The sequence below is a fragment of the Cololabis saira genome, chromosome 22, assembly GCF_033807715.1.
Source record: "Cololabis saira isolate AMF1-May2022 chromosome 22, fColSai1.1, whole genome shotgun sequence".
Lineage (NCBI taxonomy): Eukaryota > Metazoa > Chordata > Actinopteri > Beloniformes > Belonidae > Cololabis > Cololabis saira.
Genome location: NC_084608.1, coordinates 4,125,758 through 4,152,289, shown reverse-complemented (window position 1 = coordinate 4,152,289; position 26,532 = coordinate 4,125,758). Strand labels below are relative to the sequence as shown.

Here is a 26,532-nt window from a genome sequence, read left to right as displayed (position 1 = left end):
GAAGTTTTCTAGTAATAATGTCAGATGAAGCGTTCCAAACCAAAAACAATGAGCCCTCTAGTGTATCTCTCCGTTGCCTTGAACAGGCTGTGTGCTGCAAAATGTGCTGCAATTTGGCCGCCGAATTTCCCCCGCTGTCCTGTGGATGTGACGTCACATGACGCTGCATGCACGTTCTCCCCGTTCTCCCGTGCCGGCTTCGCTTTTGGCTGCAGTACCCCCAACGGCCGTCGTGGTGAAGGGTGGCGCTAGAGAGTCTAATTTCTTAAAAGGAGCCTCATGCTCCTTTAAGCAGACTCTCAATTCAAAATTAAAACTAAAGCTGATTCAATACAGCGATTCAAGCACTAGTAGCTGTAACGTTTACAGTGGAACTTGTCCGGACATGTTTAGCGTTTAAATGATAATTCAGGCTGGAGCAGCTCCGCTGATAGGAAAATTCTTTTTTACAAAATGTACAAATCACTGCGTTCTTGTTGATAGTCCCGTCTTCTTTCTTTTTATACATAAACTTGCCGTTCAAAGGCCCCAGCAAAGATTTGCTCGCGTCGCTCCCCTGAGTCGCCCCCTGACTCAATGGGCCAAATTTCAAATGCTCGGGCATTTTGCCACTCATAATTAATTGCGTTAATTTTCATAACGCGTTAATAAGCAATCTAATGAATTAATCTAATTATCGGGCTAAACTAACAGCCCTAGTTTTAAGCCATTCCTTGAGATTTCCCTTAAAGGAAAAATTTCGTGAAAAAAGTTGAAATGTTGAGAAAAAAGTCAAAATTTTGAGATAAAAGTCGAAATGTCGAGAAAAAAGTCGATATGTCGAGGAAATAGTCAAAATTTCGTGAAAAAAAAATCAAAATGTCCAGATTAAAAAGGAAAGAAGAAAGGAAGAAAAACAGAAAAAAGGAAAAAAGAGGAAAAAAGGAAAAAAGAAAAAAAATTAAAAAAGAAGAAAAAAAAAGGAAGAAAAAAAGGAAAAAGCTCCAGGGAGCCACTAGGGCGGCGCTAAAGAGCCGCATGCGGCTCTAGAGCCGCGGGCTGCGACCCTTGGTCTATGGGGTATCTCACAGTCACCTCTATCACACGCCCGAGTGTTCATACCAGAGGTGTGGACTCGAGTCATGTGACTTGGACTCGAGTCAGACTCAAAATGTTAAAAGACTTGCAACTCGACTTGGACTTTAACAACAATGACTCGTGACTTCACTTGGACTTGGGCCCTTTGACTCGAGAAGACTTGCTACTTTCACCAAAACACAAAGATTAAAAAGTATGTTAATAACGAACGCGCTCTCTCTCTCTCTCTCTCTCTCTCTCTCTCTCTCTCTCTCTCTGTGTGTGTGCGTTCGTGTGTGCGTTCGTGTGTGTGCGAGCTGGCGCGGCATCCAATCAGATTAGAGCCACGTTGCGACAGCAGCCAATCAAATTGCAGGACAACCAATGAAGAAGAAATTGAAACCAAAGCGCCAGTTTTTAAAAATGATACCGAAGGTAATTTCGTTTGGGTACAAAAAATACGAGGTAGTGAACAAAAAACGAATTGCAGTGTGCAAAACATGCGGGTCGAAGATAACAGACGGAGAGGCAACAACTTCCAACTTCGTTCGACATCTGAAGCTGCACAAAGAACGGTAAGTGGAGCTGGCGAGCTCATGCTCAGCTAACGTTACTTTATCTGCTAAGTAAAGTAACTTTGCTAGTTGTAGTTAATGATGCTGTACTGGTAACGTTACATTACAAACACGGTAATCTGTTGCGTTGCGTTGCGGCTTTAACCAGCGCTGCAAAGCCTCAGCTTCGAAGGTAACGCAACGTTCACGTTACTGCATGGATTTACAGTGTATGCAATCCAGATGGAGTGTTTTCAGCTTCAGTCTGATAGTCAGTGCATCCAGTAGGCCTATTACTACACGGCTGGCTAAGCAGTGGTAGTCATTATTTTTGCTTTAAAAAAATCAATAAACATTCATAAATGTCTTAACACTGTACACAATTAAATTAATAGTAAGACAATGTTAAGATCAGTACTCGAGTTGAGGGGGGATGAGGGGGGATGGCATCCCCCCCTGAAATAAAAACAGTCCAAATCATCCCCCCCTGTAAAACTGCCATCCCCCCTTTCCATCCCTTATGTCAATTCATCAACGAATGTGGTTTTACTGCTATTTCAACATTTAGAGTCATCACCAGAAAAATAAAACCAGAAAAATAACTTACTTGACAATTTTCACTGTTTCAAGTACATTTTCATTTGAAATAAGTAGGAAAATCTGCCAGTGGGACAAGATTTATCTTCTCATTACAAGCAAAAAAAATAGTTCCCCTGGCAGATTTTTCTACTTATTTCAAGTGAAAATCTACTTGAAACAGGTGAAAATTGTGTTTTTTCCAGTGATGAGTCTTGTTTTAAATGTAATGAATTTTCTTTTACTAAAATCAGACATTTTAACTAGAAATAAGACAAATATTCTTCTTAAGATTTTGAGTTTTTGCAGTGATCCATTTTACTTATCCTGTGAAGGACAGAGTCATATTGATAAGTTCAGAAAAGTGTTTTTTATTGTTGTGTTTTGATGTATTTGATGTAAGCCCAGTGGATATTTAAATCTTACAGAAGGCTGCATTTAACTGCTGCTATGTCATTCCTGCAGTATTTCTGCAGGTGGTTAGGTCACTGCTATTATTTGTAATATATTATATTATTTGTAATCAGCACAAATTATCTGTCCCCATATGATAAAATCCACCATCCCCCCTGATTTTATTTTACAACTCGAGTACTGGTTAAGATTGATATATTAATAATGTGAGTAATGAAGGGTAGTTTTCAAGTATTTCATGTGTGGCTATAAGCAATTTTCTGACATCTGTTTAATATGCTGGTATCTTGCAGATTTGACGAATACCAGATGAACAAAAGCATCCCAAATGAACCACAACAGCCTTCAATCTCACAATTCCTGGATACTTCTGTTGGACATTACAGCATGAGTCATCCACAACAGAAAGCTATCACCAATGCAATATTGTCTGACTTGATTATTGATTGCAACTTGCCCCTGTCTATCGTGGAAAACAAGAGCTTTCGCCACTTTCTGACAGTACTTGATCGTAAGTACAGCCCAGTGTGTCGCAGAACATTGACATCAAAAACAGAGAACCTCGCTGAAGAGAGACGTTCAAAATTAAAAACTCAACTGAGCAACACTCACCATGTTTCAGTCACTGTGGACAGTTGGTCTGACCGAAAGATGAGGGGGTTCCTTGGTATCACTGTGCATTGGATAGAGAAAGAGGTGGAGACAATACAGCTAAAGTCCAATCTCTTGGCCTGTAACCGCTTCAAAGGCTCACACACAGCTGAAAGAATCTGTGACCAATTTGATGTTATATGCGATGAGTACAACATTAAAGATAAAGTGGACTACATTATTAGTGACAACGCTGCTAACATGCGTAAAGCCTTCACTGTGTGCTTCCCAGCCGAACAAGAAGATGATGATGATGACGGGGATGATCTAGATGACCCAGAGCTCTGGCATGACTTAACCCTGGAAGACCAGCTAACAGTAGATGCTGCCATGGCAAAGAAACAGCGCTTGCAGTGTTTTGCGCACACTCTCCAGCTGGTGGTGGGAGACGGCTTGAAAGAAACGAAAGTGGCATCTCCTTCTCTTTCAAAGTTATCCAAACTCAGTTCACTGCTGCACACAAGCACGACGTTCAAAGATGTGTTTGATGCTGAATTTGGGCAACAGAAAGGCATTCCTGCTGCTGTGAACACAAGATGGAACTCAACACTAAGGCAAGTGAAGGCAGTTCTCTAGTGTGATCATACAAAACTCTGTGCTGTTCTGGAAAAGGCTGGGCACAAGGAGTTGTCATTCACAGCACGGGAGTGGAATCTGTTGAAGGAGTTGGTGGACATCTTGAAGCCGTTTGGAGAAGCAACAGATATGACACAGGGGGAGAAAGTAGTCACAATCAGTGCTGTTGTTCCATCTATCTTGTCCCTCAATCACCACCTTGAGAAGATGAAGCCTCAAGTCCGTTTCCTGAGCGGCCTGGTCAGAAGTCTCCAGGCATCCCTGAACAAAAGATTTCTTGGAATCTTCATCAATGTGAAAATGGCCAGGACACAAGATGGGGTCACTGCCCCCTTTTCAGACCCAGTCTACCTCAAAGCAGCTGTCTTGGATCCAGCTTTTGCTCTGTTGTGGGTGGAGCCCCATGTGCTCGTCAGTCGTGATGTCAAGGCAGAGGTGGCACATCGAGTTAAAGGTAAATTTTATTGAGTTTGATGTAACTTTTTTTCCCCTCACAGTCTGATCTAATTGATTGCAACAATATTTTTTTCAGTCTAACATACTTCATCCCCCATACTAATGCTAATAAGGGATTGTTTGTTTCTACTATTTTTCTGTTTTGCCAGAACTGATCCTGCAGGATGCAGCAGGGACACTTGTGCCTCTTATTGATGAAGAACAGGCAGAAGAGCTTGGACAAGGAGAAGAGCTGTTTGCAGCATACCATAAGAGACAGAAGAAGGATGTGGGGACCACTCCAGCTCTACAGCTAAGTCACTACCTTGACATAGCAGAAGGACAGAATGCTCTTTTGTTTTGATCAATGAACATGAAGACTCTTCCTTCACTGTTCCAAGTGGCCATCAGAGTCTTGGCGGTGCCTGCCTCCAGTGCTCCAGTGGAGCGAGTTTTCAGCCATGGTGGCATCATCCTACGGCCCCATCGTGCACAAATGACTGACAGACTTTTATCCAATTTGGTCTTTTGCAAGTGCAATGCAGCATAGGGCCCTGAAATAACAGAAAATGTTCAACCCTGTTCATTGTTATGTTCATGTATTTATATTTTTCCCTCTCCGTCAAACACATGCGTACACACACACACACACACACACACACATGCGTACACACACACACACACACACACACACACACACACACACACACACACACACACACACACACACACACACACACACAGACAATATGAGATAAATACAAGATTGGTCAGAAACTGCTGTGGTGCTAGTTATAGTGGAATATGCTATGGAAATATAATGTCAGCACTTTTGTACTTTTACTACTAATTTCATTTGCACTTTATCAAATTTGTTTATTCTGTGAAGAAATTAGTCTAAAAGGTAGAATATTCTTGCAGAATATGAGTTCAATGTTAAATTATACTGGTTAATAGTGCAATGTCGACACTAGTGCTGGGCGGTATGACCAAAAATTTATATCACGGTATTTTTCAAAATTATATCGGTTTCACGGTATATCACGGTATTTTTTTTTTCATCCACAACTGGGTGTTAACCACATTTTCTAATGATTTGGAAAGGAATTGCTGCAGTAAATTGACTTAGAATGGCCTATTTTACTGTAATGAGGACGGAATATTGTAGAAAAACATTAATGTCCACAGTAGTATAAATACAGATTTGCATGGCCTCATAAAATGATGCCGTTTACAATGCGATTATTTTTTTCAAGGTCCTGTTCTCATGTATTTTTTCAACTACACAAGCAATAAATCAGTCTGTTTTCAAGTAGATTTTCACTTGAAATAAGTAGAAAAATCTGCCAGTGGAACAAGATTTTTTTGCTTGTAATAAGAAGATAAATCTTGTCCCACTGGCAGATTTTCCTACTTATTTCAAGTGAAATTTCAAGGTGAAAATGGTCAAATAAGTTATTTTTCTGGTGTTATTTTTCTGGTGATGACTCTAAATGTTGAAATAGCAGTAAAACCACATTCATTGATGAAATGACATAAGGGATGGAAAGGGGGGATGGCAGTTATACAGGGGGGATGATTTGGACCGTTTTTATTTCAGGGGGGGATGATTTGGACCGTTTTTATTTCAGGGGGGAGGGTGCCATCACATCACCCCTCATCCCCCCTCAACCCGAGTACTGCTCAGAGGGAACTCAGAACTTCTTCATAAATAACTCAAAAAATCCCAGCGGCGAAAGCTCCGCGTCGATTTAACGCGGAACCATAAATCAGGCTTCACAGCGCGACTCACTGTGCGCCCGGCTCGTGCTCGGCGCCGCGCGCAGCTCCTCGCCAACTCCGCGCTCATATATTTAATAAATTTATAAAGCCCATATATTTATAAAGCCTCACTTGGCCGAGCCCTAACGCTGGGGCCATGGTAGATTTAAGTTACACGCGGACACGCAGCACTGTTGACTTTTCCCTGCCGGCTCTGCTCACTGCTCACTCGCTAAACAGTCCCCACAAACAGTGTCCAGCAGCGCTACGTTCCGCCGCGCTGCGCGGCGCTCCCAACGTTGTGTGCGCTACTCACCGGTATTACGGTATATGAAAAATTCATATCATGAGAAAAATAAACACCGGTATTCGGTATGAACCGGTATACCGCCCAGCACTAGTCGACACTAGTTTTCTTGTAAAGTTCAATGGCACTTGTTTTTATCATTTGTTTTGATAAATAAATATAGATTTTAAAAGCATACATGATCTGTGTAAATTTAATATATTATTACTCTGTTGTTAAAATGACTTGAAAGGACTCGAAACTCAAAGTGTAGGACTTGCGACTCGACTTGTGACTTGTCAGTCTTGACTGGCGACTCGACTTGTGACTTGTCAGTCTTGACTGGCGACTCGACTTGTGACTTGTCAGTCTTGACTTGGGACTTGACTCGGGACTTGAGGGCAAAGACTTGAGACTTACTTGTGACTTGCAAAACAATGACTTCCTCCCACCTCTGGTTCATACCACCCACAGATTTCCTTCTGAAAATCCATCAGAAGATCCATGTGTCTGCTGATAGACTCATTTCTGAAAAATGGAAAGACCCATGTTCTTCAATAGTTTCAGAGTTGTTCTTGTCTTTCAGCAGATGCTGCTCTGCAGGAGGTCCTAGATGAACACAAGACCAGTCTGAGGAGCAGATGTGAACATGTGACCGAAGGAATTGATGAAGGAGGAAGTAGAACCCCCCTCAACAGGATCTACACGGAGCTCTTCATCACAGAGGGACTGAGTGAAGAGGTTGATACCCAACATGAGGTGATGCAGCTGGAGACAGCTTCCAGGATGAAGAGCCTCCATGACGCTCCAATCCGGTGCCAGGACATCTTTAAAGCCTTACCTGACCAACGTGGAGCCATCAGAGTGGTTCTGACCAACGGTGTCGCTGGCGCTGGGAAAACCTTCTCGGTTCAGAAGTTCTCTCTGGACTGGGCCGAGGGCCCGGAGAACCAAGACGTCACCGTGGTGATTCTGCTCTCGTTCAGGGAGCTGCACCTGATCAGAGATGAGCAGCTCAGTCTTCTCAGGCTGATCCAGGTTTTCCATCCATCGTTCCAGAAGCTAACAGCAGAGCAGCTGGCTGCCGGGAAACCGTTGTTCATCTTTGACGGCCTGGATGAAAGCAGACGTTCCCTGGACTTCAACAACGGTCCGGTGGTGTCTGACGTCACACAGAGCTCATCGGTCAACGTGCTGCTGACCAACCTCATCCAGGGGAACCTGCTTCCCTCAGCTCTCATCTGGATCACTTCCAGACCTGCAGCAGCCAATCAGATCCCTCAGAAACACGTGGACAGGGTGACAGAAGTACGAGGCTTCACCGACGGCCAGAAGGAGGAATACTTCAGGAGGAGGTTCAGGGATGAAGAGCGGTCCAGCAGCATCGTCTCCCACATGAAGACATCCAGAACCCTCCACATCATGTGTAATCTCCCAGTCTTCTGCTGGATCACTGCTACAGTTTTAGACCACATGTTGACCACAGAGCAGAGAGGAGAGCTGCCCAAGACCCTGACTGACATGTTCTCCCACTTCCTGCTGGTCCAGACCAAGAAGAAGAAGAACAAGTACCAGGAGGGACACGAGACGAATCCACAGGAGCTGATGGAGGCTGACAGGGACCTTCTCCTGAAGCTGGGGAGGCTGGCGTTTGAACATCTGGAGAAAGGAAACATCATGTTCTACCAAGAAGACCTGGAGCAGTGTGGTCTTGATGTCTCAGAGGCCTCGGTGTACTCAGGAGTTTGTACCCAGATCTTCAGGAGAGAGTGTGAGGTCTTCCAGAAACCCGTCTACTGCTTTGTTCATCTGAGCATCCAGGAGTTCCTGGCTGCAGTCTACGTGCTCCACTGTTGGTCCACCAGAAACACAGATGTGCTGGGGAACTTCCTTAAGGAGGAGAATGATGATAATGATGAAGAAGATGACAGTGACTGGGATGATGAGATTTACCACTTCCCATCACTACCTGTACTTTTGCACTTAGTCACCAAAAAATCCCTGGAGAGTAAAAATGGCCACCTGGACCTGTTTGTCCGCTTCCTTCATGGTCTCTCTGTGGAGTCCAACCAGAGACTGTTAGGAGACCTGCTGAACCAGACGGAGAACAGTCCAGAAATGATCCAGACAATCACCAACAACCTGAGGGAGACGATATATAGAGATAGATTAATCTCTCCTGACAGAAGCATCAACATCTTCCAGTGTCTGATGGAGATGAACGACCTCTCAGTTCATCAGCAGATCCAAGAGTTCCTGAAGTCAGAGAACAGATCCGAGGAGAAGCTCTCTGAGATTCAGTGTTCAGCTCTGGCCTACATGCTGCAGATGTCAGAGGAGGTTCTGGATGAGTTGGACCTGGACAAGTACAAGACATCCTCTATGGGTCGACTGAGACTGATGCCAGCTGTGAGGAACTGCAGAAAGGCTCGGTGAGTCCAGAGTCTCAAGTCCTCTTTAGTACTGGAAGCAGTTATAAGCTCATGTCAAAATCAAAAGATTTAAAAGATAGTTTTTCATCAACAGGACTATGGTTTGAGTCTTCTGGGGCTTTGAAGGCTGTCTCATGTTCCGGTAACAAGGACACAAGTATATCAATAATTTTGGAGAACTTCTGCAGGGCCAAAGGGGAGGAGGGTGCCTCTGTGCTGACCGGTGCCACTTATTATTATTATATTAAATATTATTATTATTATTATTATTGTTATTATTATTATTGATTATATTCTTCTTATTATTATTTTTATCATATGACTGAGGATAATGCTATACAAGCATGATTATAGCTGGGAGGGAATATGTCAAAAATCATAAAGATTGTGCACTTGGTGACAAGTTTTTGATATTTGGCAAGGTGTTAGGTATATACATAAGGTTTGCAAAAACCACTGCAAACAAATTGGGATGGCCCCCTAGTGGCCAGTTTTCAGAAAATTAGAAATGGCTCCCGCTGAAAAGACCAAAGGTCATATCTCAGCTTCTCTTAGTCCTAGATTGTTGTATATTGTCACTTTCTCTCCCTTTTTGGTGCTAGGAATTTAATTCTGAGATAAATTTCCTATTTCAAGGTCAAATTTAATTTTCCAGGTCATTTTTTGCACAAAAAAAAAAGCCTTAAGCGAGGAGTCTGCACTACTGGTGGAGTTGATAATATTGACGATTGTGGTTGTGGCTAGACCATGTCCACAAGGTCCATCCATCCATCCATCCATGCATCCATCCATCCATCCATCCATCCATCCATCCATCCATCCATCCATCCATCCATCTATCCATCCATCCATCCATCTTCTTCCGCTTATCCGGAACCGGGTCGCGGGGGCAGCAGTCTCAACAGAGATGCCCAGACTTCCTTCACCCCAGACACTTCCTCCAGCTCTTCCTCCAGCTCTTCCAGGGGAGTCCGAGACGTTCCCAGGCCAGCAGAGAGACATAGTCTCTCCAGCGTGTCCTTGGTCTTCCCTGGGGTCTCCTCCCGGTGGGACATGCCTGGAACACCTCCCTAGGGAGGAGGGACATGCCTGGAACACCTCCCTAGGGAGGCGTCCAGGAGAATCTGGTACAGATGCCCAAGCCACCTCAGCTGACTCCTCACCCTGTGGAGGAAACTCATCTCGGCCACTTGTATCCGTGATCTTGTCCTTTCGGTCACTACCCAAAGTTCATGACCATAGGTGAGGGTAGGTGCGTAGATTGACCGGGAGGGATTGATCGAGAGCTTTGCCTTTCGACTCAGCTCCTTCTTCACCACGACGGTCCGGTGCATTGACCGCATAAGTGCGGGCGCTGCACCGATCCGTCTGTCAATTTCACGCTCCATCGTTCCCTCACTCGTGAACAAGACTCCGAGATACTTGAACTCCTCCACCTGAGGCAGGACTTCTCCACCCACCCGGAGAAGGCACGCCACCCTTTCCCGGTGGAGTCCACAAGGTCCTGATAGAAAAAGATGGAACATTTCAAGACACACCAGTGACCCACTCTGGGTTTTCTCACATGGCCAACGCCATGAAGATGTCAGGCCAACAGTCACAGTTGGAGTTTTCCCAGTCTTTTATGACAATGCCTCATCCATGGCCATGCAGAAACATGCAATGCTTGTGGTCATGAAGGCAACAGAGTTTGTGAATCCTGGCCAGATTCCAGTCATAGTGGCTGACTGTCCTCTGTATGCCCTACAGAAAAAATGTCAGTGGAAGTTCCCTAATGAGGTTGGTGAATCAAATATGGTGTGCCTCCTGGGCTTCCTTCACATCGAGAGGATGTCCCAAGAGTGTGGGGGTAAGCTGTTGGCTGGGTCTGGCTGGCACCGGATGTTTGCCCTCGCAAAGATTTTCAACACTGGTGTTGCAGCATGTCTTCTAAGTGGCAAGCATGTCAAACGTACACGGTATGCATACCAGCTTACTCTTGCCTGGCTCTGTGTACTCAAAGTACAGGCATATGAATAATACTGCCAAGAGGGCTATGGGCCTCATGAAACCATGGAGATGTGGGAGAATCAACTTATGAGTAATGCTCCAACAATTTCTTACTGGCTGACAGTGAGAGACTACCTGATGATCAACTGCCGCCTCATCCGGGGTCAGAGAGTGGGCAATTGGCTACTAACCCTGAAAGCTTGTGAGGATCTGTGCCCGTGGTTATTTGCCTTTGGACATACAAACTATGCCCGCTGGATGCCAGTTTTCTTGAAAGACATGGCACCTCTACCAGATACCCGCCCATCAGTCCATGAGGCTTTCATGGAGGGCAAGTTTGTCGTACAACGTGGTGAAAAGAAGTTCACATTAATGGCACTTGATCAAAGCCAGAAGCTTCAAGTTTCTAAAGGAGGATAGTGGATCAAAGGCCTCTATGGTCAGCAAGAGGAGAAGGAGATCATCAAGCTCTCAAAACCTGAAGTCCTACAGGCCATTGATGAGTTTGAGGGGGCCTGTTTCTCTGCCTCAAGGAACAAGGAAAGTCTGGAGCACCCAGAGTCTGCAGATGCTGAACAAAAGAAGTTCCTCAATCATCTGAACGCTCTATGTGATCTTGTCAAGGATGACAAAGTTGTCAATCCCTTCAAAGAAATGGGTACAGAGCTCATCACTTTATATACCGGTGAGGTCAAGGACCATGAGATCTAGAACTGCCTCAGGGAAGCACCAAACATTGATAAAACCATGTTCATAGAGTTTGTAAGGGACAGAATAGAAAAAGCAACCAAACCCTTATCTGATGTCATTCCAAAAGCCACCCTGTTCACATTCATCAACCAGCCACCTGTGAAGGACACAGTTGTGTGGTTGCACATGTCTTTGCCTTTGTCCCTCCTGGTATAAAAAGACGAGTCTGTTTTATTGCCAAAATATCAGTCGCTGACTTGCATTCATTCTGTTCTCCAAGGCTCCCTGAATGTTGGCTCTCAGCAATCCACTATGAAATCCTGGTCTCTGCTCTGAAGTCCAGCCCCTCCCACCTAACGGATCTGGACCTGGCAGGAAGCAAACTGCAGGACTCAGGAGTCCAGCAGCTGACCGCTGGCCTGCAAAGTCCACATTGCCGAGTGGAGCGACTTTGGTCAGTTCCCTTTGTTCTTATGCAACATCTGGAAAGTTTTGATGTTTTTGTGGTACGTTTGTGTCGTGTGGCGAAGTTCCCTTTTTAACTTGAGAACGTCCGATGTCTTTGTCATCCTCTAACCGACAGGCTGGGTAACTGTGGACTGTCAGAAGTCAGTTGTGCTGCTCTGGTCTCGGCTCTGAAGTCCACGTCGACCCTGACAGCTCTGGACCTGAGCAGAAACCCCCTGCAGGACTCGGGAGTGGCACAGTTGTCTGCTGGACTGGAGAGCCCATCGTGTAGACTGGACACTCTCGGGTCAGACTTGCTTTAACTCACCTTCTCCTTGTTGTCTTTGTTGGTTTGCTGTTTAAAGGGGGATTTAAACGGAAATGGATCCTGGATAGGCCTGTGTTGAAAAATCGATTTTCCGATTCTTAATCGATTCTCATATTAATTCCTAAAAATCGATTTGTATGTCTAAAGATCGATATTTTTTTTTTCATCATTACATTTGGTATTTTTTTGTTTATGCCCAAAAAAGGAATGTTTTGTTGGACACGGGCATAACTAGTGCCATGTTTTTGCCTTTAAATATGTTTAAAAGGTATGAAAACCTTAAACTTTTCAGTTATAATTGCATAAATTGTCTATATTTCTTTGATTTACATACCATCTTGGGGTTACATTCGCATAAAATGCTAAAAACCAAATTCTCAAAAATGAAATACCGAAAAAGACTGAAAATGGAAAGAATAAAAGCAATTTCATACGGCCTCTGTTTGCTCTGTTTGTTTGATGTTAACTTTTATTATTTTAATTATTATATACATATACATTTACACACACATACACATACATACATACATATGCATTCTGAAACCAAACACCAGCACTGGTGCTCAGTCCAGTATGAATGAACCTATGATCTTGTTTGTTCGACTTTGAAATACATTTCTGCCGTTCTCTCTTCAGTCTGAGTTCCAGCGGGTTGTCAGAGAACAGCTGCTCTTCTCTGGTCTCAGCTCTGAAGTCCAACCCCACCCATCTGAAACATCTGGACCTGAGTAACAATGACCTGCAGGATGCAGGAGTGAAACATCTGTGTGGTTTTCTGGAGAGTCCAGAGTGCAGACTGGACACTCTGAGGTCAGACATGTTTTAGTTGTTTATTTATGGGTTTATTTAGTAGAGACACTGTACATTAGTAATGGTTCTGTGAATGTATCAGAGTTAAAAAAACGGCTGTTTTCCTTCCACACTCGCTGGAATAAGACAAGACAAGTAGTCATTTGTTGGATGGATGGATGGACAAATGGATGGAGGGGTGCATGGATAGACAGATCGACGATGGATGGATGCATCTATGGATGGATGGATGGATGGATGGATGGATGGATGGATGGATGGGCGGATGCATGGACGGATGGGCGGATGGACGGACGGATGGATGGATGGATGACAGATGCATGGATGGATGATGGATGGATGGATGGATGGATAGATGCATGCATGGCTGGACAGATGGATGGATGGATGGACAGACAGATGCATGGATGGATGGATGATAGATGCATGGATGGACGGATGGATGGATGGATGGATGACAGATGCATGGATGGTAGGGGTGTAACGGTATTTGTATTCGTCCCGTGCCGTCACGGTACGGGGGTCACGGTTCGGTTCACGCAGTCATACGGCGAATACGTCTGACTGAGTTAAAAAAAAAAAAAAATCAATCATCGTTTTTTTTCCCCCATATAAATATCAACAGTCACGTTCCATTACAGACCTAAATGTGTGCTAGTCTGTGCATATCAATAAATATATGTGCAATTCATATATCATCATAAATTGTAGGCTATGATAACGATAAAATGTTCTAATTCTTAATTTACAACTGTCCTGAACGCATCAGGGCCGTGTGCCAGCGCGGATTGGGTGTAAATCCTGATTTATGGTTCTGCGTTAAATCGACGCAGAGCATACGCCGTAGGGTACGGCGCAGTCTACGGCGAGGTTATGCGGTGACGCGCAACCTTCGCCGTAGGCGCTGCGTTGGTGTAACGCGGTACCATAAATCAGCCTTAACAGTCACAGTGAAGGAGATTAGCGCTAAAGTTTAAAAGAGGACTAAATTTGTACAAAGTTTTGAATGTTACCCCGTTTTCCACGTTACGTGGATTATTTTGGGTTATGGAAGAGTCAACTACCGTTGGTGAGTGAGTGTAACCTTCATAAATAATTTATTTATCAGTTTCTTGACCAGCTGCCTATTTTAATGAGCTTGTGTTGTTGTGAACGAGACCGCCGAGTCTATTCTCTGTTATAGAGCTCAGAAATGATGTTATAGACCGCTGTGTCTATATCTATCTAAATAGATTGTGTAATTTAGACCAGTTATGTTTTTTTTGTATTTAAATTGTATCAAAGAATGAACTGAGTCAGTCCGTGACTACCTGAGTTTTCAGTGTGTGTGTGTGTGTGTGTGTGTGTGTGTGTGTGTGTGTGTGTGTGTGTGTGTGTGTGTGTGTGTGTGACTTTACTCTGCTTTCTGCAGCATAGGCCTATAGGCTTGGCTCACTAAAAGTGAGAATAAATGTAGTTTGATGGGTAGGATGAGGTGTTGTTGAACGTTAAAATGACTATCATAAGGCCCATGGAGAATGCTCCGCCCCCAGACGGCTCTGCCCATATGCAGCAGTAGAGGAGTCCGGGTTCAAGTATTTATTAAAAGTGCTGGAGCCTCGTTACAATGTCCCATCCCGCTCACATAAACCAGTCCGTGGTAAAATTAAAAACACTTATGCATAAGTTAAATGTTTTATTCTATTTATTTTACACTTTAATAAGAGATGCTTTTTAGTTTTGTAGCCAATTGAACAAACTTTAACTTTCAAATGCTATGATCAAAATAAAGGAAGAAAAAACTCGACTTATACATTTGGGACTTTTTGTATTTTTTTTCCCGTTGTACCGAACCCGTACCGAACCCGTACCGAACCGTGACCCCTGTACCGAGGTATGTACCGAACCGTGACTTGTGTGTACCGTGACACCCCTAATGGATGGACAGATGGATGGACAGATGCATGGATGGATGGATGGATCGACGGATGGATGGATGACAGATGGATGGATGGATTGATGAATGACAGATGCATGGATGGACGGATGCATGGATGGATGGATAAATGGATGGATGGACAGATGGATGGATGGATGGATGGATGATGCATGGATGGATGGATGGATGGATGGAGGGATGGATGGATGATGCATGGATGGATGGATGGATGGATTGATGGATGGATGATGCATGGATGGATGGATGATGCATGGATGGATGGATGGATGGATGGATGGATGGATGGATGGATGGATGGATGGATGGATGGATGGATGGATGGATGGTAATGCTCTGGGTCTCTGGAAAGCACCTAGAGACAACTTCTTTTGTAATAGACGCTATATGAATAAAATTGAATTGAATTGAAATGGATGATCTGAACAGCTGACAGAAACAGACCACAGTTTAAGTGGTTTAATTTAACTGTTTAAGTTTGATTGTGACTGAATATTGTCCATAGACTGAACCAGTGCGAGTTGTCAGGGAGCTGCTGTTCACCACTGTCCTCAGCTCTGAAGTGCAGGAGCTCCACTCTGAGAGAGCTGGACCTGAGCTACAACCAGCTGCAGGACTCTGGAGTGGAGCTGCTAACACCAGGACTGAAGAGTCCAAACTGCAAGCTGGAAACCCTGAGGTACAAGAAATGTTTTGCTTTTGTTGGGTTCTGAAAGTGATGTGATAACAGTGATAAAACATGGTCCTCTTGGTAGGTTGAAGTGCTGTCTCCTCACAGACAAAAGCTGTGCTTCTCTCACATCAACTCTGAGCCTCGGTATCTCCAGACTGAAAGAACTGGAGCTGAGTCACAACAAGTTGTTGGATTCAGGAACCAAACATCTCTCTGCTGGACTCCAGAGCCCAAACTGTCGACTGGAAACTCTGAAGTAAGGATCTTCTTCCCCATTTGTGCACAGTCCTTTCATCTGTTCATTTCTATCTGGCTGGTGGCATTAAAGGTGTAATTTCTTAAGATAGCTAAATAGGGCTGCAGCTCTCGAATATTTTAGTAATCGAGTATTCTACTGAAAATTCCATCGATTAATCGAGTTTTCGGATAAAAAATATTTTTGTTTAGTTAAAGAGCAATTATAAATATACATAAGATGTTAGATGTTCATTGACATTACTAAGACTAAATTATATAATACAGTAGGTTCATGGCTGTGCATTTAAAGAGGAGCAGGATGGGGCTCAGTTACCCGTTCTGAAAGATGAGTAACTGCGTTTCTAGTGTCTCACGGGGGAAGGACCGATGCCACATGTGTGAAAATGACAAATTAAAAGAAAATGTAAATGTTTCACTTGAAGACAATCAATGTGTATATGAACTGAAAATATTTAAATTAAATAAGTGTGCTTTAATTCCCCTTTGTGTTTTCATTGAGGATCTATTATAGGAATTACATGAGAATGTCCACAACATTTCAGTGTCAACAAAGGTAGAACTATCAGGCTATGAGCACATAATTGTAGTTTTTTTTTTTTATTCAAACAAAAAAATAAAAAATGATCAGAATACATAAAATGTATATACCAAAAAAAAAACTAACAAAAAAAACATGAGCAAAACAAAGCAATTTTTTTTTTTTTTTTTTACAAAGTTTTTACAATTTCTTCATTTCACAGAACTCCAAAAGAAGCATAAAGCATAAAGCATGAAGCATAAAGAAAGAATAAAAGAGAAAGAAAAGGTGGTTCAGCTGAGCAAGGCACTTTGGTCATTGGCTGTCAGTTCATGTGTCCATTTCCATTTTGTATCCATTAATAGTATTGATTTTAAAGATTTGTTTAACTTACTTTAAATTTGTGTAACTTACTTGGACATTTGCATGATTTCATTTCATCTTTGCAGTTGTTCCACAGATTAACTCCCATCACTGATACACTATGGGTTTTGATGTTTGTTCGTACATGCTGTTTTTTGAAATTACATATTCCCCTGAGATTGTGTTTATTTTCTTTTATTTGTAAGTCGTTGACAGGTAGTTATTTAAAATTTCCCGTAAATCTGTCTTAAAATGTAAGATACTGGTCCTCGGTTGGGCTGGTGCAGCGGTCGGCAACCCAAAATGTTGAAAGAGCCATATTGGACCAAAAACACAAAAAAACAAATATGAACCGCAAAAAATGAAAAGTCTTGTATCAGCCTTAGAATGAAGGCAACACATGCTGCATGTTTCTATATTAGTTATAACTGGGGGAAGATTTTTTTTTTTCATTATGCACTTCGAGAAAAAAGTCGAAATGTCGAGAAAAAAGTCGAAATGTCGAGATTAATGTTGAAGTACAATCTTGAGAAAAAAGTCAAAATGTCGAGAAAAAAGTCGAAATGTTGAGATTAAAAAGGAAAGGAAAAAGGAAGAAAAAAGAGAAAAGGGGGAAAAAAGAGAAAAAAAGAGAAAGAAAAGCAAAAAAAGAAGAAAAAAAAGAAAAAAAAAGGTCAATCATCTTTTAAAAAGCTCCAGGGAGCCACTAGGGCAGCGCTAAAGAGCCGCATGCAGCTCTAGAGCCGCGGGTTGCCGAGCCCTGGGCTGGTGGGACAGCGGGTGGTGGAAAATTTCCCTTGTTTTTAAATCCAAAACTTGGTATGACCAGGATTGTTTGAGTAGAGGTTTAATGACGGTCTGGTGGGATGCGCTCTGGGAAACGTGCTGATGACGTCCTCCCCTGCAGGTTGAAGGACTGTGGGATCACAGCAGAAGGCTGGGCTTCCCTGGTTTCTGCTCTGAAGTCCAAACCGTGCCGTCTGAAACATCTGGACCTGAATCTGAACAAGCTGCAGCTGGATTCAGGAGCTACGCACCTGTCAGATCTGGTGGAGGATCTGGTGGAGATTCAGGTCAGTTTGGGGGGGGTGGGTGGGGGGGGTTGAAGCCGGCTTTATGGATCTCTTCAAACACATCTTTATTTCATGCTCTTTTATACTCCTTTATTTCACAAACTCCAGATTCTTACTATTTATGATATCAATATTTTTCAGATATGCGTTCAAGGTTCAAGGTTCAAGGTGTTTATTTGTCACACAGAATGTACAAGTACATGCATTGTGAAAAACTTATGCTGGGTCGTGCTCCACAATACATAGTTAAAACAATAATAATAAAATGCTAGTCTAAAAGAAAAAAAAACGTTTAAAAGAACTAAAATCAGCGTACAAGGCCGTCAAATCATAGTGTTCATTTGAGTTTGTTCAGCAATCTGACCGACTGTGGAATAAAACTGTTCTTCAGTCTGCTGGTATTGGCCTTGATTGACTGGTATCGTTTCCCTGAGGGCAGCAACTTAAAAAATGTGTTTTGGGGGTGTGTGGGGTCCTTTATAATCCTCAGGGATTTGCTGAGGCAGCGCTGTGTGTACAGTTCCTCCAGTGTAGGCAACTGACAGCCAGTGATGCGCTCGGCTGAGCGCACCACCCTCCTGAGAGCTCTATGATCTCTGTCGGTGCAGCTCCCGTACCAGCTGGTGAAGCTGCTGGTCAGCAGGCTCTCCACCGTCCCCCGATAAAAGTTCAGGATGGTCTTATTGGTCAGGCCGAACTGTTTGAGACGCCTGAGTCCATACAGGCGCTGTTGCGCTTTCGCGACCACCACGGTTGTGTGTGTCTCCCATTTCAGTTTTTCGTGGATGTGTACTCCCAGGTATTTAAAGGTTTCCACCCTCTCCACCACAGCACCATTAATGGTGACAGGAGGTTGTGGGTCCCTCCCCCGCCTGTAATCCACAATGACCTCCTTGGTCTTGGAGACGTTCATTTGGAGGTGGTTCTCCTCACACCACCGCTCCAGGCTGGTGACTTCCTCCCTGTAAGCTGCCTCGTCATCACCGGTGATCCGCCCCACCACCACCGTGTCATCTGCAAATTTCACGATGGTGTTGGAGGGGTGTGAGGCCATGCAGTCGTGGGTGTAGAGGGAGTACAGGAGTGGGCTGAGAACGCAGCCCTGTGGTGCTCCTGTGCCAATAGTCAGTGGGGAGGAGGTGCAGTCGCCCACTCTCACCACCTGGGGGCGGCCCGTCAGAAAGTCCAGGATCCAGTCACACAGAGCTGTGTGCAGACCCAGGTCCTGGAGCTTACTGACTAGCCTAGATGTAACGATTGTGTTGAACGCTGAACTGTAATCCACAAATAGCAGTCTTACATAGGCGTTCTTCCCTTCCAGGTGGGAGAGGGTAGTGTGGAGGACGTGAGAAATAGCGTCCTCCGTACTCCTGTTGGCACGGTAGGCGAACTGCAAGGGGTCCAGGGTGGGGGGAAGCATGGGGGTTATTTGTGACTTGACCAGTTGCTCAAAGCACTTACTGGCTATTGGTGTGAGGGCTATGGGGCGCCAGTAATTGAGACTAGTTACTTTCTGCTGTTTGGGGATGGGAATGATGGTGCTGTACTTGAGGCAGGTGGGAACAGTTCTGAGGGAGAGAGACAGGTTGAATATTCCCGTGAATACCCCCGCCAGCTGGTGGGCACAGGCTTTTAGGACACGTCCCGGGATGCCGTCCGGACCTGCTGCCTTACGTGGATTAATCCTGCTGAAGGAGCGGCGGACGTCGGCCTCGCTGATGGTTACGGGACAGTCCAAGGGGGGTTGAGGGGGGGTCTGTTCTCCCGCAGAGGTGACGGTGTGGGTGGGGGAAGTTGTGCTGACAGAGGGCTCAAACCTGGCATAAAATGAGTTAAGTTCATCTGGGAGGGTAGATGTTATTTGTGGGGTTTGGTTTGTTTTCCCCTTGTAGTCACTTATAGCCTGGAGTCCACACCATAGGTGCCTCGGGTTGTTGGTAACGAGCTTGGACTCCAGTTTTTGACTGTATTCCCTCTTGGCCAGTTTGATGGTTGCCCTGAGTGAATAATTTGCCTTTTTATACTCCTCCTGAGAACCAGACCGGTGAGCTATGAGCCTAGTATGGAGAGCTGTCCGTACTTCAGCATTCAGCCATTGTTTCTGGTTGGGCATGATTTTTATTTTCCTTGTGGGTACCACATCCTCTGTGCACTTTCTGATGTAGCTGGTGACAGTGTCAGTGTAGTCGTTCAGATTCCCTGCAGCCTTGAACGCATCCCAGTCCGTGTGATCAAAACAATCCTGAAGGATGCCTTCTGATTGGTCTGACCAGCGATGTACCGTCCTATAGACAGGGGCTTCCCGTTTCAGTCTCTGCCTATAGGCGGGGAGGAGCAGAATGGAGCAGTGGTCGGATTTGCCAAAAGCCGGTCGGGGGAGGGCTCTGTAACCATTGCGGAAGGCAGAGTAGCAGTGATCCAGCGTGTTTACGCCTCGGGTTGCGAAGTGGATATGCTGCTGGAGTTTGGGCATAATCTTTTTTAGATTAGCCTTATTAAAATCTCCAGCCACGACCATCGCTGTATCTGGCTGATGTATCTCCTGCCTGCTGATCGCGCCGTGCAGTTCCTCAAGCGCTGTGTTTGTGTTGGCGTCTGGCGGGATGTAAACAGCGGCGACGGTGACCGAAGTAAATTCCCCTTGGGAGCCAAACAGGACGACACTGCAGCATGATGTTCTCCAGATCGCGTGTGCAGACTTTTCCTACGGTCGCGATGTTCCTCTGGTCACACCAGGCCCGGTTGACCAAAAGACAGACACCTCCTCCCGTCTTCTTCCCGGAGAGAACCGTGTCTCGATCCGCTCGGTGGACGGAGAAGCCCAGGACATCGATGGCATGCTCCGGTACTGCAGCTGACAGCCAGGTCTCCGTAAGACAAATTATGTTACAGTTTTTTATGTCAGGCTGGAAATATATCCGCGCGCGTAGTTCATGCAGTTTATTTTCCAAAGACTGCACGTTAGCCAGCAGCATACTAGGAAGAGGAGCACGGTGTGCACGCCGCCTCATTCGAACCAGGACGCCGGCTCTCCTGCCTCTTTTCCTCCGCTGAAGTTCGGGGAATAGGGCGATGCGATCCGAGTGTGTCCCGCGATGAGTGTGGCTCTTCCTTCTGATGTTTAATAGCATGTTTCTGCTGTAGGTGATTATCGTCATTGTAGCTGTCAAAAGTCCCCTAAACTGTGTTAAACTGATGTTACTAGACATCAGTTTCCTAAGGTCCTATGATCAACTAGATATTTTTAAATATCAGTTGTCACTACAAACAATTGCGGAGCTCCCAACACGTCGCCCTCCTCACGGCGCCATCATCATCCAACCATCCAGCGTTTTTATTTATAAGCTAAATTCAAGTGAAGGGAATATTCCTGGACAGTTCAAGACTTACTTTAAATTTAATTCACAGATTCATTCTTATTCAACTGGACAATCCTCAGATCTTCATCCTCCTAAATTTCTCACTTGCAGACGTCAATTTTCAGTGAGATTTAGGGACTAAATTGTGGAATGATTTTTCCCACTTGGCAAAGAGCTCTTCCTCTTTGAAATGTTACAAAAGACGTTTGAAGGAACTTGACTGCTGTTTTGTAACTGTTTTCCCAATGTAATGTTGTACATGTATGCATGTTCTTTTTGTTTGTTTTTTTGTGTTTCACTCATAGTGACATGTACCGTCTTATTTGCTCAGGAGTCAATATAAATAATATAAGTTGTAAAAACAATATCCCATGCACACACACACACTTATTTTTTTGTCTTTATTCCTTATTCTTTATATATTGCATTATTAGTTTGCCATCACTTTTGTGTAGTTATAATTTTTGTTTTTGTATGTTAATCTTGTGTTCTTTATAACACATTAAATTTTAATAACTTCGGTGGAGGCTTCAAATAAGCCCATTGGGTTTTTTGCCTCTTCCTGCAACTATAGTATTTATATTTGATATTTCCTGTATATTTTTAAAACTGTGCAAAACAATAAACTAAACTAAACTGAACTATTTCAGGCATGGTCAAAGGAATAAAATAAGAGCTTGTTTTTGTTTTTTACCCTTCATACAGGTGTAAATGAACCGGGACGCTTCAGAGAAAGAGATGCTGCTGCGCCATCTGGATGGATCAGCCACTTTCGTTATCATTTATTTTTACGCATTTACTTGTGGGAAGTTAGCCTGGTTTTTCACGTATGTTCTGACTAGGGATGTAACGATACACTAATCTCACGATACGTTACGATACACGATATTGAGGTCACGATAACGATACGATACGATATTATAGCAGTATTTTTTTAACAACCTTGAATGAGGAACATATGACTAGAAAAAATTGTCTTTTATTTGAAAGACACAAAATACAAAACAATGCTGTGCGTTTGCCCTATTGTTCCAGTTTGTAATGCTTTATAACTGTTTAAGTTTTAAAGAGAAAGCCAGGCCAACCATTTTCCACAAACTGAACTAAAAGTAAATGTCAGGTTTGCATTATGCATCTTCAGTTTCATACAAGTACAAATATTTTGCCACAAACTGAATAGTTTCTCTCATGTGTGACTTGACTTTTTTCTTTTCTAGAAATGTAACAACTAAAATTAAATAAATAAATAAAAGTAAATAAATAAACTATGAAAAGTCCCAAACTCCAAATGCACCATGACTGTTATTATCTTCTGCCAAAGCTCAGAGCTTCAACTGCTCCAGCCTGAGGCCGTAAGGTGAACCCCGTTATCGTTTCATTCTCCCACCTTTGGGGACGACACAATCTTTACATCATAAAAAAAGATTGATTCATGCTCACCTTAGAAGTAAAAGTTCAGAGCTCAAAACCCTGCAAGTGTCCCGTGATCGGGGCCGCAAAACGGTACTAGTTTCTTCTGAGCGGAGGAAGATTTTGGTCCGCGGGTCGAGGTGCGGTCACGTCACGTGATCCCGCTGCACCAATAGGATGTTACTAGTCAACACAATATATTAATATTAATAACCCAATATCGTACTACAGTTTGTCACCTCCACGACACGTATTGTGATGTTTTTGTATCGCGAAATTTCGTGGCACGATATATTGTTACATCCCTAGTTCTGACACACTTCTAAGGAGTGTGAACCTGGGGGACTTGTACCAGCAGCCGTGCACACACACAACTCTGTCTTTACCAGCAACATAGCAACAAACCAAGAACATTGACTGCGTTTCCATGCAGTCAATTACCCTTTTAAAACCAGAATATTGGCAATAACCCGAATTTGCACGGCCATGTAAACACCAATAACCCCTTTGAATAACCCGAATTTACTCATATTCAGGTTTTTAAAAACCCCAATATGAGCCCTGGGTTACTCCTTTTAAAACCTGAATATTCGGTCATGTAAACGCCAAACGGAATATCCCCATCAAAAGGAACAGGAATTTGTTTTCTGCGCATGCTCTGTTCGCAAGGAATCCAGGGGCCTCATTTATAAAAGAGTGTGTAGGATTCATACTAAAAGTGCACGTAAAGCCAAAAGCCGAAAATGGCGGGCGCAAAAAAAAATCTGGATTTATAAAACTGCTTGCACGCAATGTTCGCTTTATAAATCACAGTCCAGCTGGAAGGTTGCGCAGCTGAATTTGCCTCATCCCGCCCTCTACACACCCATTTTCTACCATAAATGGGCAATGCAAAGTCGTATTTGCATATGAATGAGCCTGCTGAGCATGCACAGCGGCTTCCTGCAGTCTGTTTGGGCATGAATGAGACGTGTCGAGCCACCGTGCCACTAAATTTCCCAGAGACTGAGATGGAGATGTTGTGGACGAGGTGGAGGCAGGAAAACCACATTATTTGGTGGTCACAGTAAAAGTAGAAAAAGTATATAAATAGTATAAATTAAAGCGAGTGAGTGGCAGCACGTCGTTGCTGTGCTAAACGCTGTGAGTGCCTGGGGACAGGGGGGACATGTCCCCCCAACTTTTCAAAATCATGTTTTTGTCCCCCCCACTTTTTACAGTTTAAAAACTAGCGGTAGGCTCAGCCTGTAATTGCAAATCATCAAGACACTGTGCGAAGGCGATGCGAGAACGGCCCGGCAGCCCCGCACCGTTTGTTTTTTTTACAGTAACTTACAATATGTAAAGTGACGTTTTGTTACAGTATTGTGAATCTCCATGTCAACATTTTGGGTGTGTTGAGAAATAAATGAGTTTCTTCAGTCTGCAGCATTGGTCTTGTGTAGTGTTTAGTGAATTTACATTATATTTGTACTTTGTTGATAGTAGCCTACTCTAATCATAGGGAAGTAAAAGTGCTAAAAGTGTTTTAGGTTTATCACAGCAGAGTGTAACTCGTGCAAACAGAGTATAGTAATGTGAAACGTGTGTGTTTCATATGGTAACAAAGTGTGGTTTTTAAAAAGAAGTGTATAGTTTTTACAAGCGTGTTTAATTTTGCAAAGGATCTGTAGTGCTTTGCTAATTTGGTGTGTTGTTGTGCTAATTGTGTGTAGTGTTTTGAAAACACAGGCCCTGTTTTGAAAATCATGCTTAAGCAATATATTATATATATATATATATATATATATATATATATATATATATATATATATATATATATATATATATATATATATATATATAAAAAATGCTATTAGGGAGTTTGTCAAGTTTCCAGTTTTTATTTGTTACGTTTCATGATATTTGCAAAAAGTACTTTCCTGGATGCATGTTTGTTTGTCTTTAAATAACTAAACACAGCTTTTCTTAAGTCTTCAGAAATAAAATAAATAATGCATTTTTAAAAGAAAATTGACCAGTTTCAGTACTTTTGCCTTCTTTTTTTGTGATTAAACTTTTTTATTGATTTTCCATCACTCGATCAAGCAATTCACATGTCCATAATATGACCGTTTACAGCCATACAAAACCAAGCTGTGAACACGAGAAAAGAAAAGACAAAAAACAAAAAAAAAAAACAAAACAGAAAACCAACAGAAAACATAGATAACATGCACATTCCTCTTGACACCACATGCAACACCGCATTTCCTCATATAACATTGCACTTCACATTCATCTACTGCGCATTATATGATAATACACATACATCAGGGATATGACACACAGATTTCAATTATCATGGCTAACCTCTCCAATCATCATTTCCAGATAGGGGTCCCAGACTTTTCTGAACACACTTAGGGCCCGATTTACTAAGATCCTAAATAAAGAGTACTAAATTGCGTGTGCACTGAAAAAGTTTGCACGTGCTGTTGTTGTGTGTTTTGCGGGTGATCAACTAAGAATGCTTGCGCAATTGATAACAGGCACAAACCGCAGTATTTAAATGAGGTGTTGCATGTCTTACGGTTTGCGAGCGCAAAATGAAATTTGACGAGTTGGAGTTAGAGATATTAGTGGAAGAGACAAATTGTTGTGCCGTATTCAGTACCCCTGCCGTGAAAAGCACCCCCTCGTATATTCAATGATAAGTAGACCAAGAAAAAAAACAACACACTGACACTTCAATATATTTATATATACACACTCACACAAACACATACTTAGGAGTTTATATTATATATATTTACAAATATTATGGAAGACAACACAGTAAGCAGGCTATTAATTAATGACATCAATAACCATTTACCCGATTTTTGTTATCTGTGACTGTGATTGTGGGAAAGTATGACTATTGTGGAATCCATGAGCGCATTTAAACATGAATCATTAACACAAAACTGGACGCTAAACAGAACGTGACACGGAATGAGAATATCATTTTTGTCAGACGAGGGGGTGCTTTTCACGGCAGAGGTGCTGAATACGGCACAACACCGGGGTATGACAACTGCAGAACAAGTATAGGCGCACAATAAGAAACACTTTTTTCTCCATGAAAACACGTGATTTATTTATTATCACAAATAAAAAAATGAATGTGCCTCCTGTGGCAACCTTTTGCTGAATAATACTCGATTTAACATTCAAATAAAATATTTCTCCTTTTGCATGTGGAGAATCCTGACCACAAGTTGAGCCATCCCCACCCCAGTCCTCAAATCAGGCACCAACAAGCATCCCTGCATAATGCTGGGCAGATTAGCACCTTCCTTTCGAACGTATTAAATACAGACGCAATCACAATCCCCGCCAAAACTGTTAGGCTTGGTAAATCTCATTGCGTGTGGTAAATGAACATATTTGCATTTTCCCCTCCCAGTATTTAGCGCTTTCTGGCGGGTACGCCCCATATTCAATTCAATTCAATTCAATTTTATTTATATAGCGTCTAATACAACAGAGTTGTCTCTAGACGCTTTACAGAGACCCATACCCAGAACATGACCCCCGAGCAGTTATTACATAAACAATGGCAGGTAAAAACTCCCCTAGTGGGAGAAAAACCTTAAGCCAAACAGTGGCAAGGAAAAACTCCCCTTTAGGAGGGAAGAAACCTTGAGCAGGACCAGGCTCATCAGGGGGGACCCTCCTGCCGAGGGCCAGACTGGTGGGTCAGGGACGGCAACAGCACAGCAGGCTGTAAATATGAGGCGCCAATATTTTATCAGAATGAATCAGATGATGGTGAAAATGTCTACTTTTCCATATTGATTATTCATCAGGGCAAAAGTACTAAATGAACAGCGTGTGCTATTTTGCTCATTTGAGAGGCGCAGTCCTCTTTGCACGCTGTTAGTAGATCAGCTTGCACATTGGTTTGCGCGTGA

The 26,532-nt window shown here is 43.2% G+C and overlaps 1 protein-coding gene across 1 annotated transcript in view; it reads left to right on the top strand.

Moving 5' to 3' along the window:
* LOC133423535 (NACHT, LRR and PYD domains-containing protein 12-like) overlaps window positions 1-22,132 on the top strand; it is a 34,036-nt gene extending 11,904 nt beyond the window's left edge. Inside the window, exons 5-12 of the mRNA XM_061713744.1 lie at window positions 6,896-8,741; window positions 11,701-11,874; window positions 12,004-12,174; window positions 12,832-13,005; window positions 15,447-15,620; window positions 15,697-15,870; window positions 17,660-17,825; window positions 21,890-22,132. Of these exons, the coding sequence (XP_061569728.1) occupies window positions 6,896-8,741; window positions 11,701-11,874; window positions 12,004-12,174; window positions 12,832-13,005; window positions 15,447-15,620; window positions 15,697-15,870; window positions 17,660-17,825; window positions 21,890-21,895 (2,885 nt within the window). The 3' untranslated portion in view covers window positions 21,896-22,132. The remainder of the gene's footprint in view (window positions 1-6,895; window positions 8,742-11,700; window positions 11,875-12,003; window positions 12,175-12,831; window positions 13,006-15,446; window positions 15,621-15,696; window positions 15,871-17,659; window positions 17,826-21,889) is intronic.
* The last annotated feature ends 4,400 nt before the right edge of the window (window positions 22,133-26,532 follow it).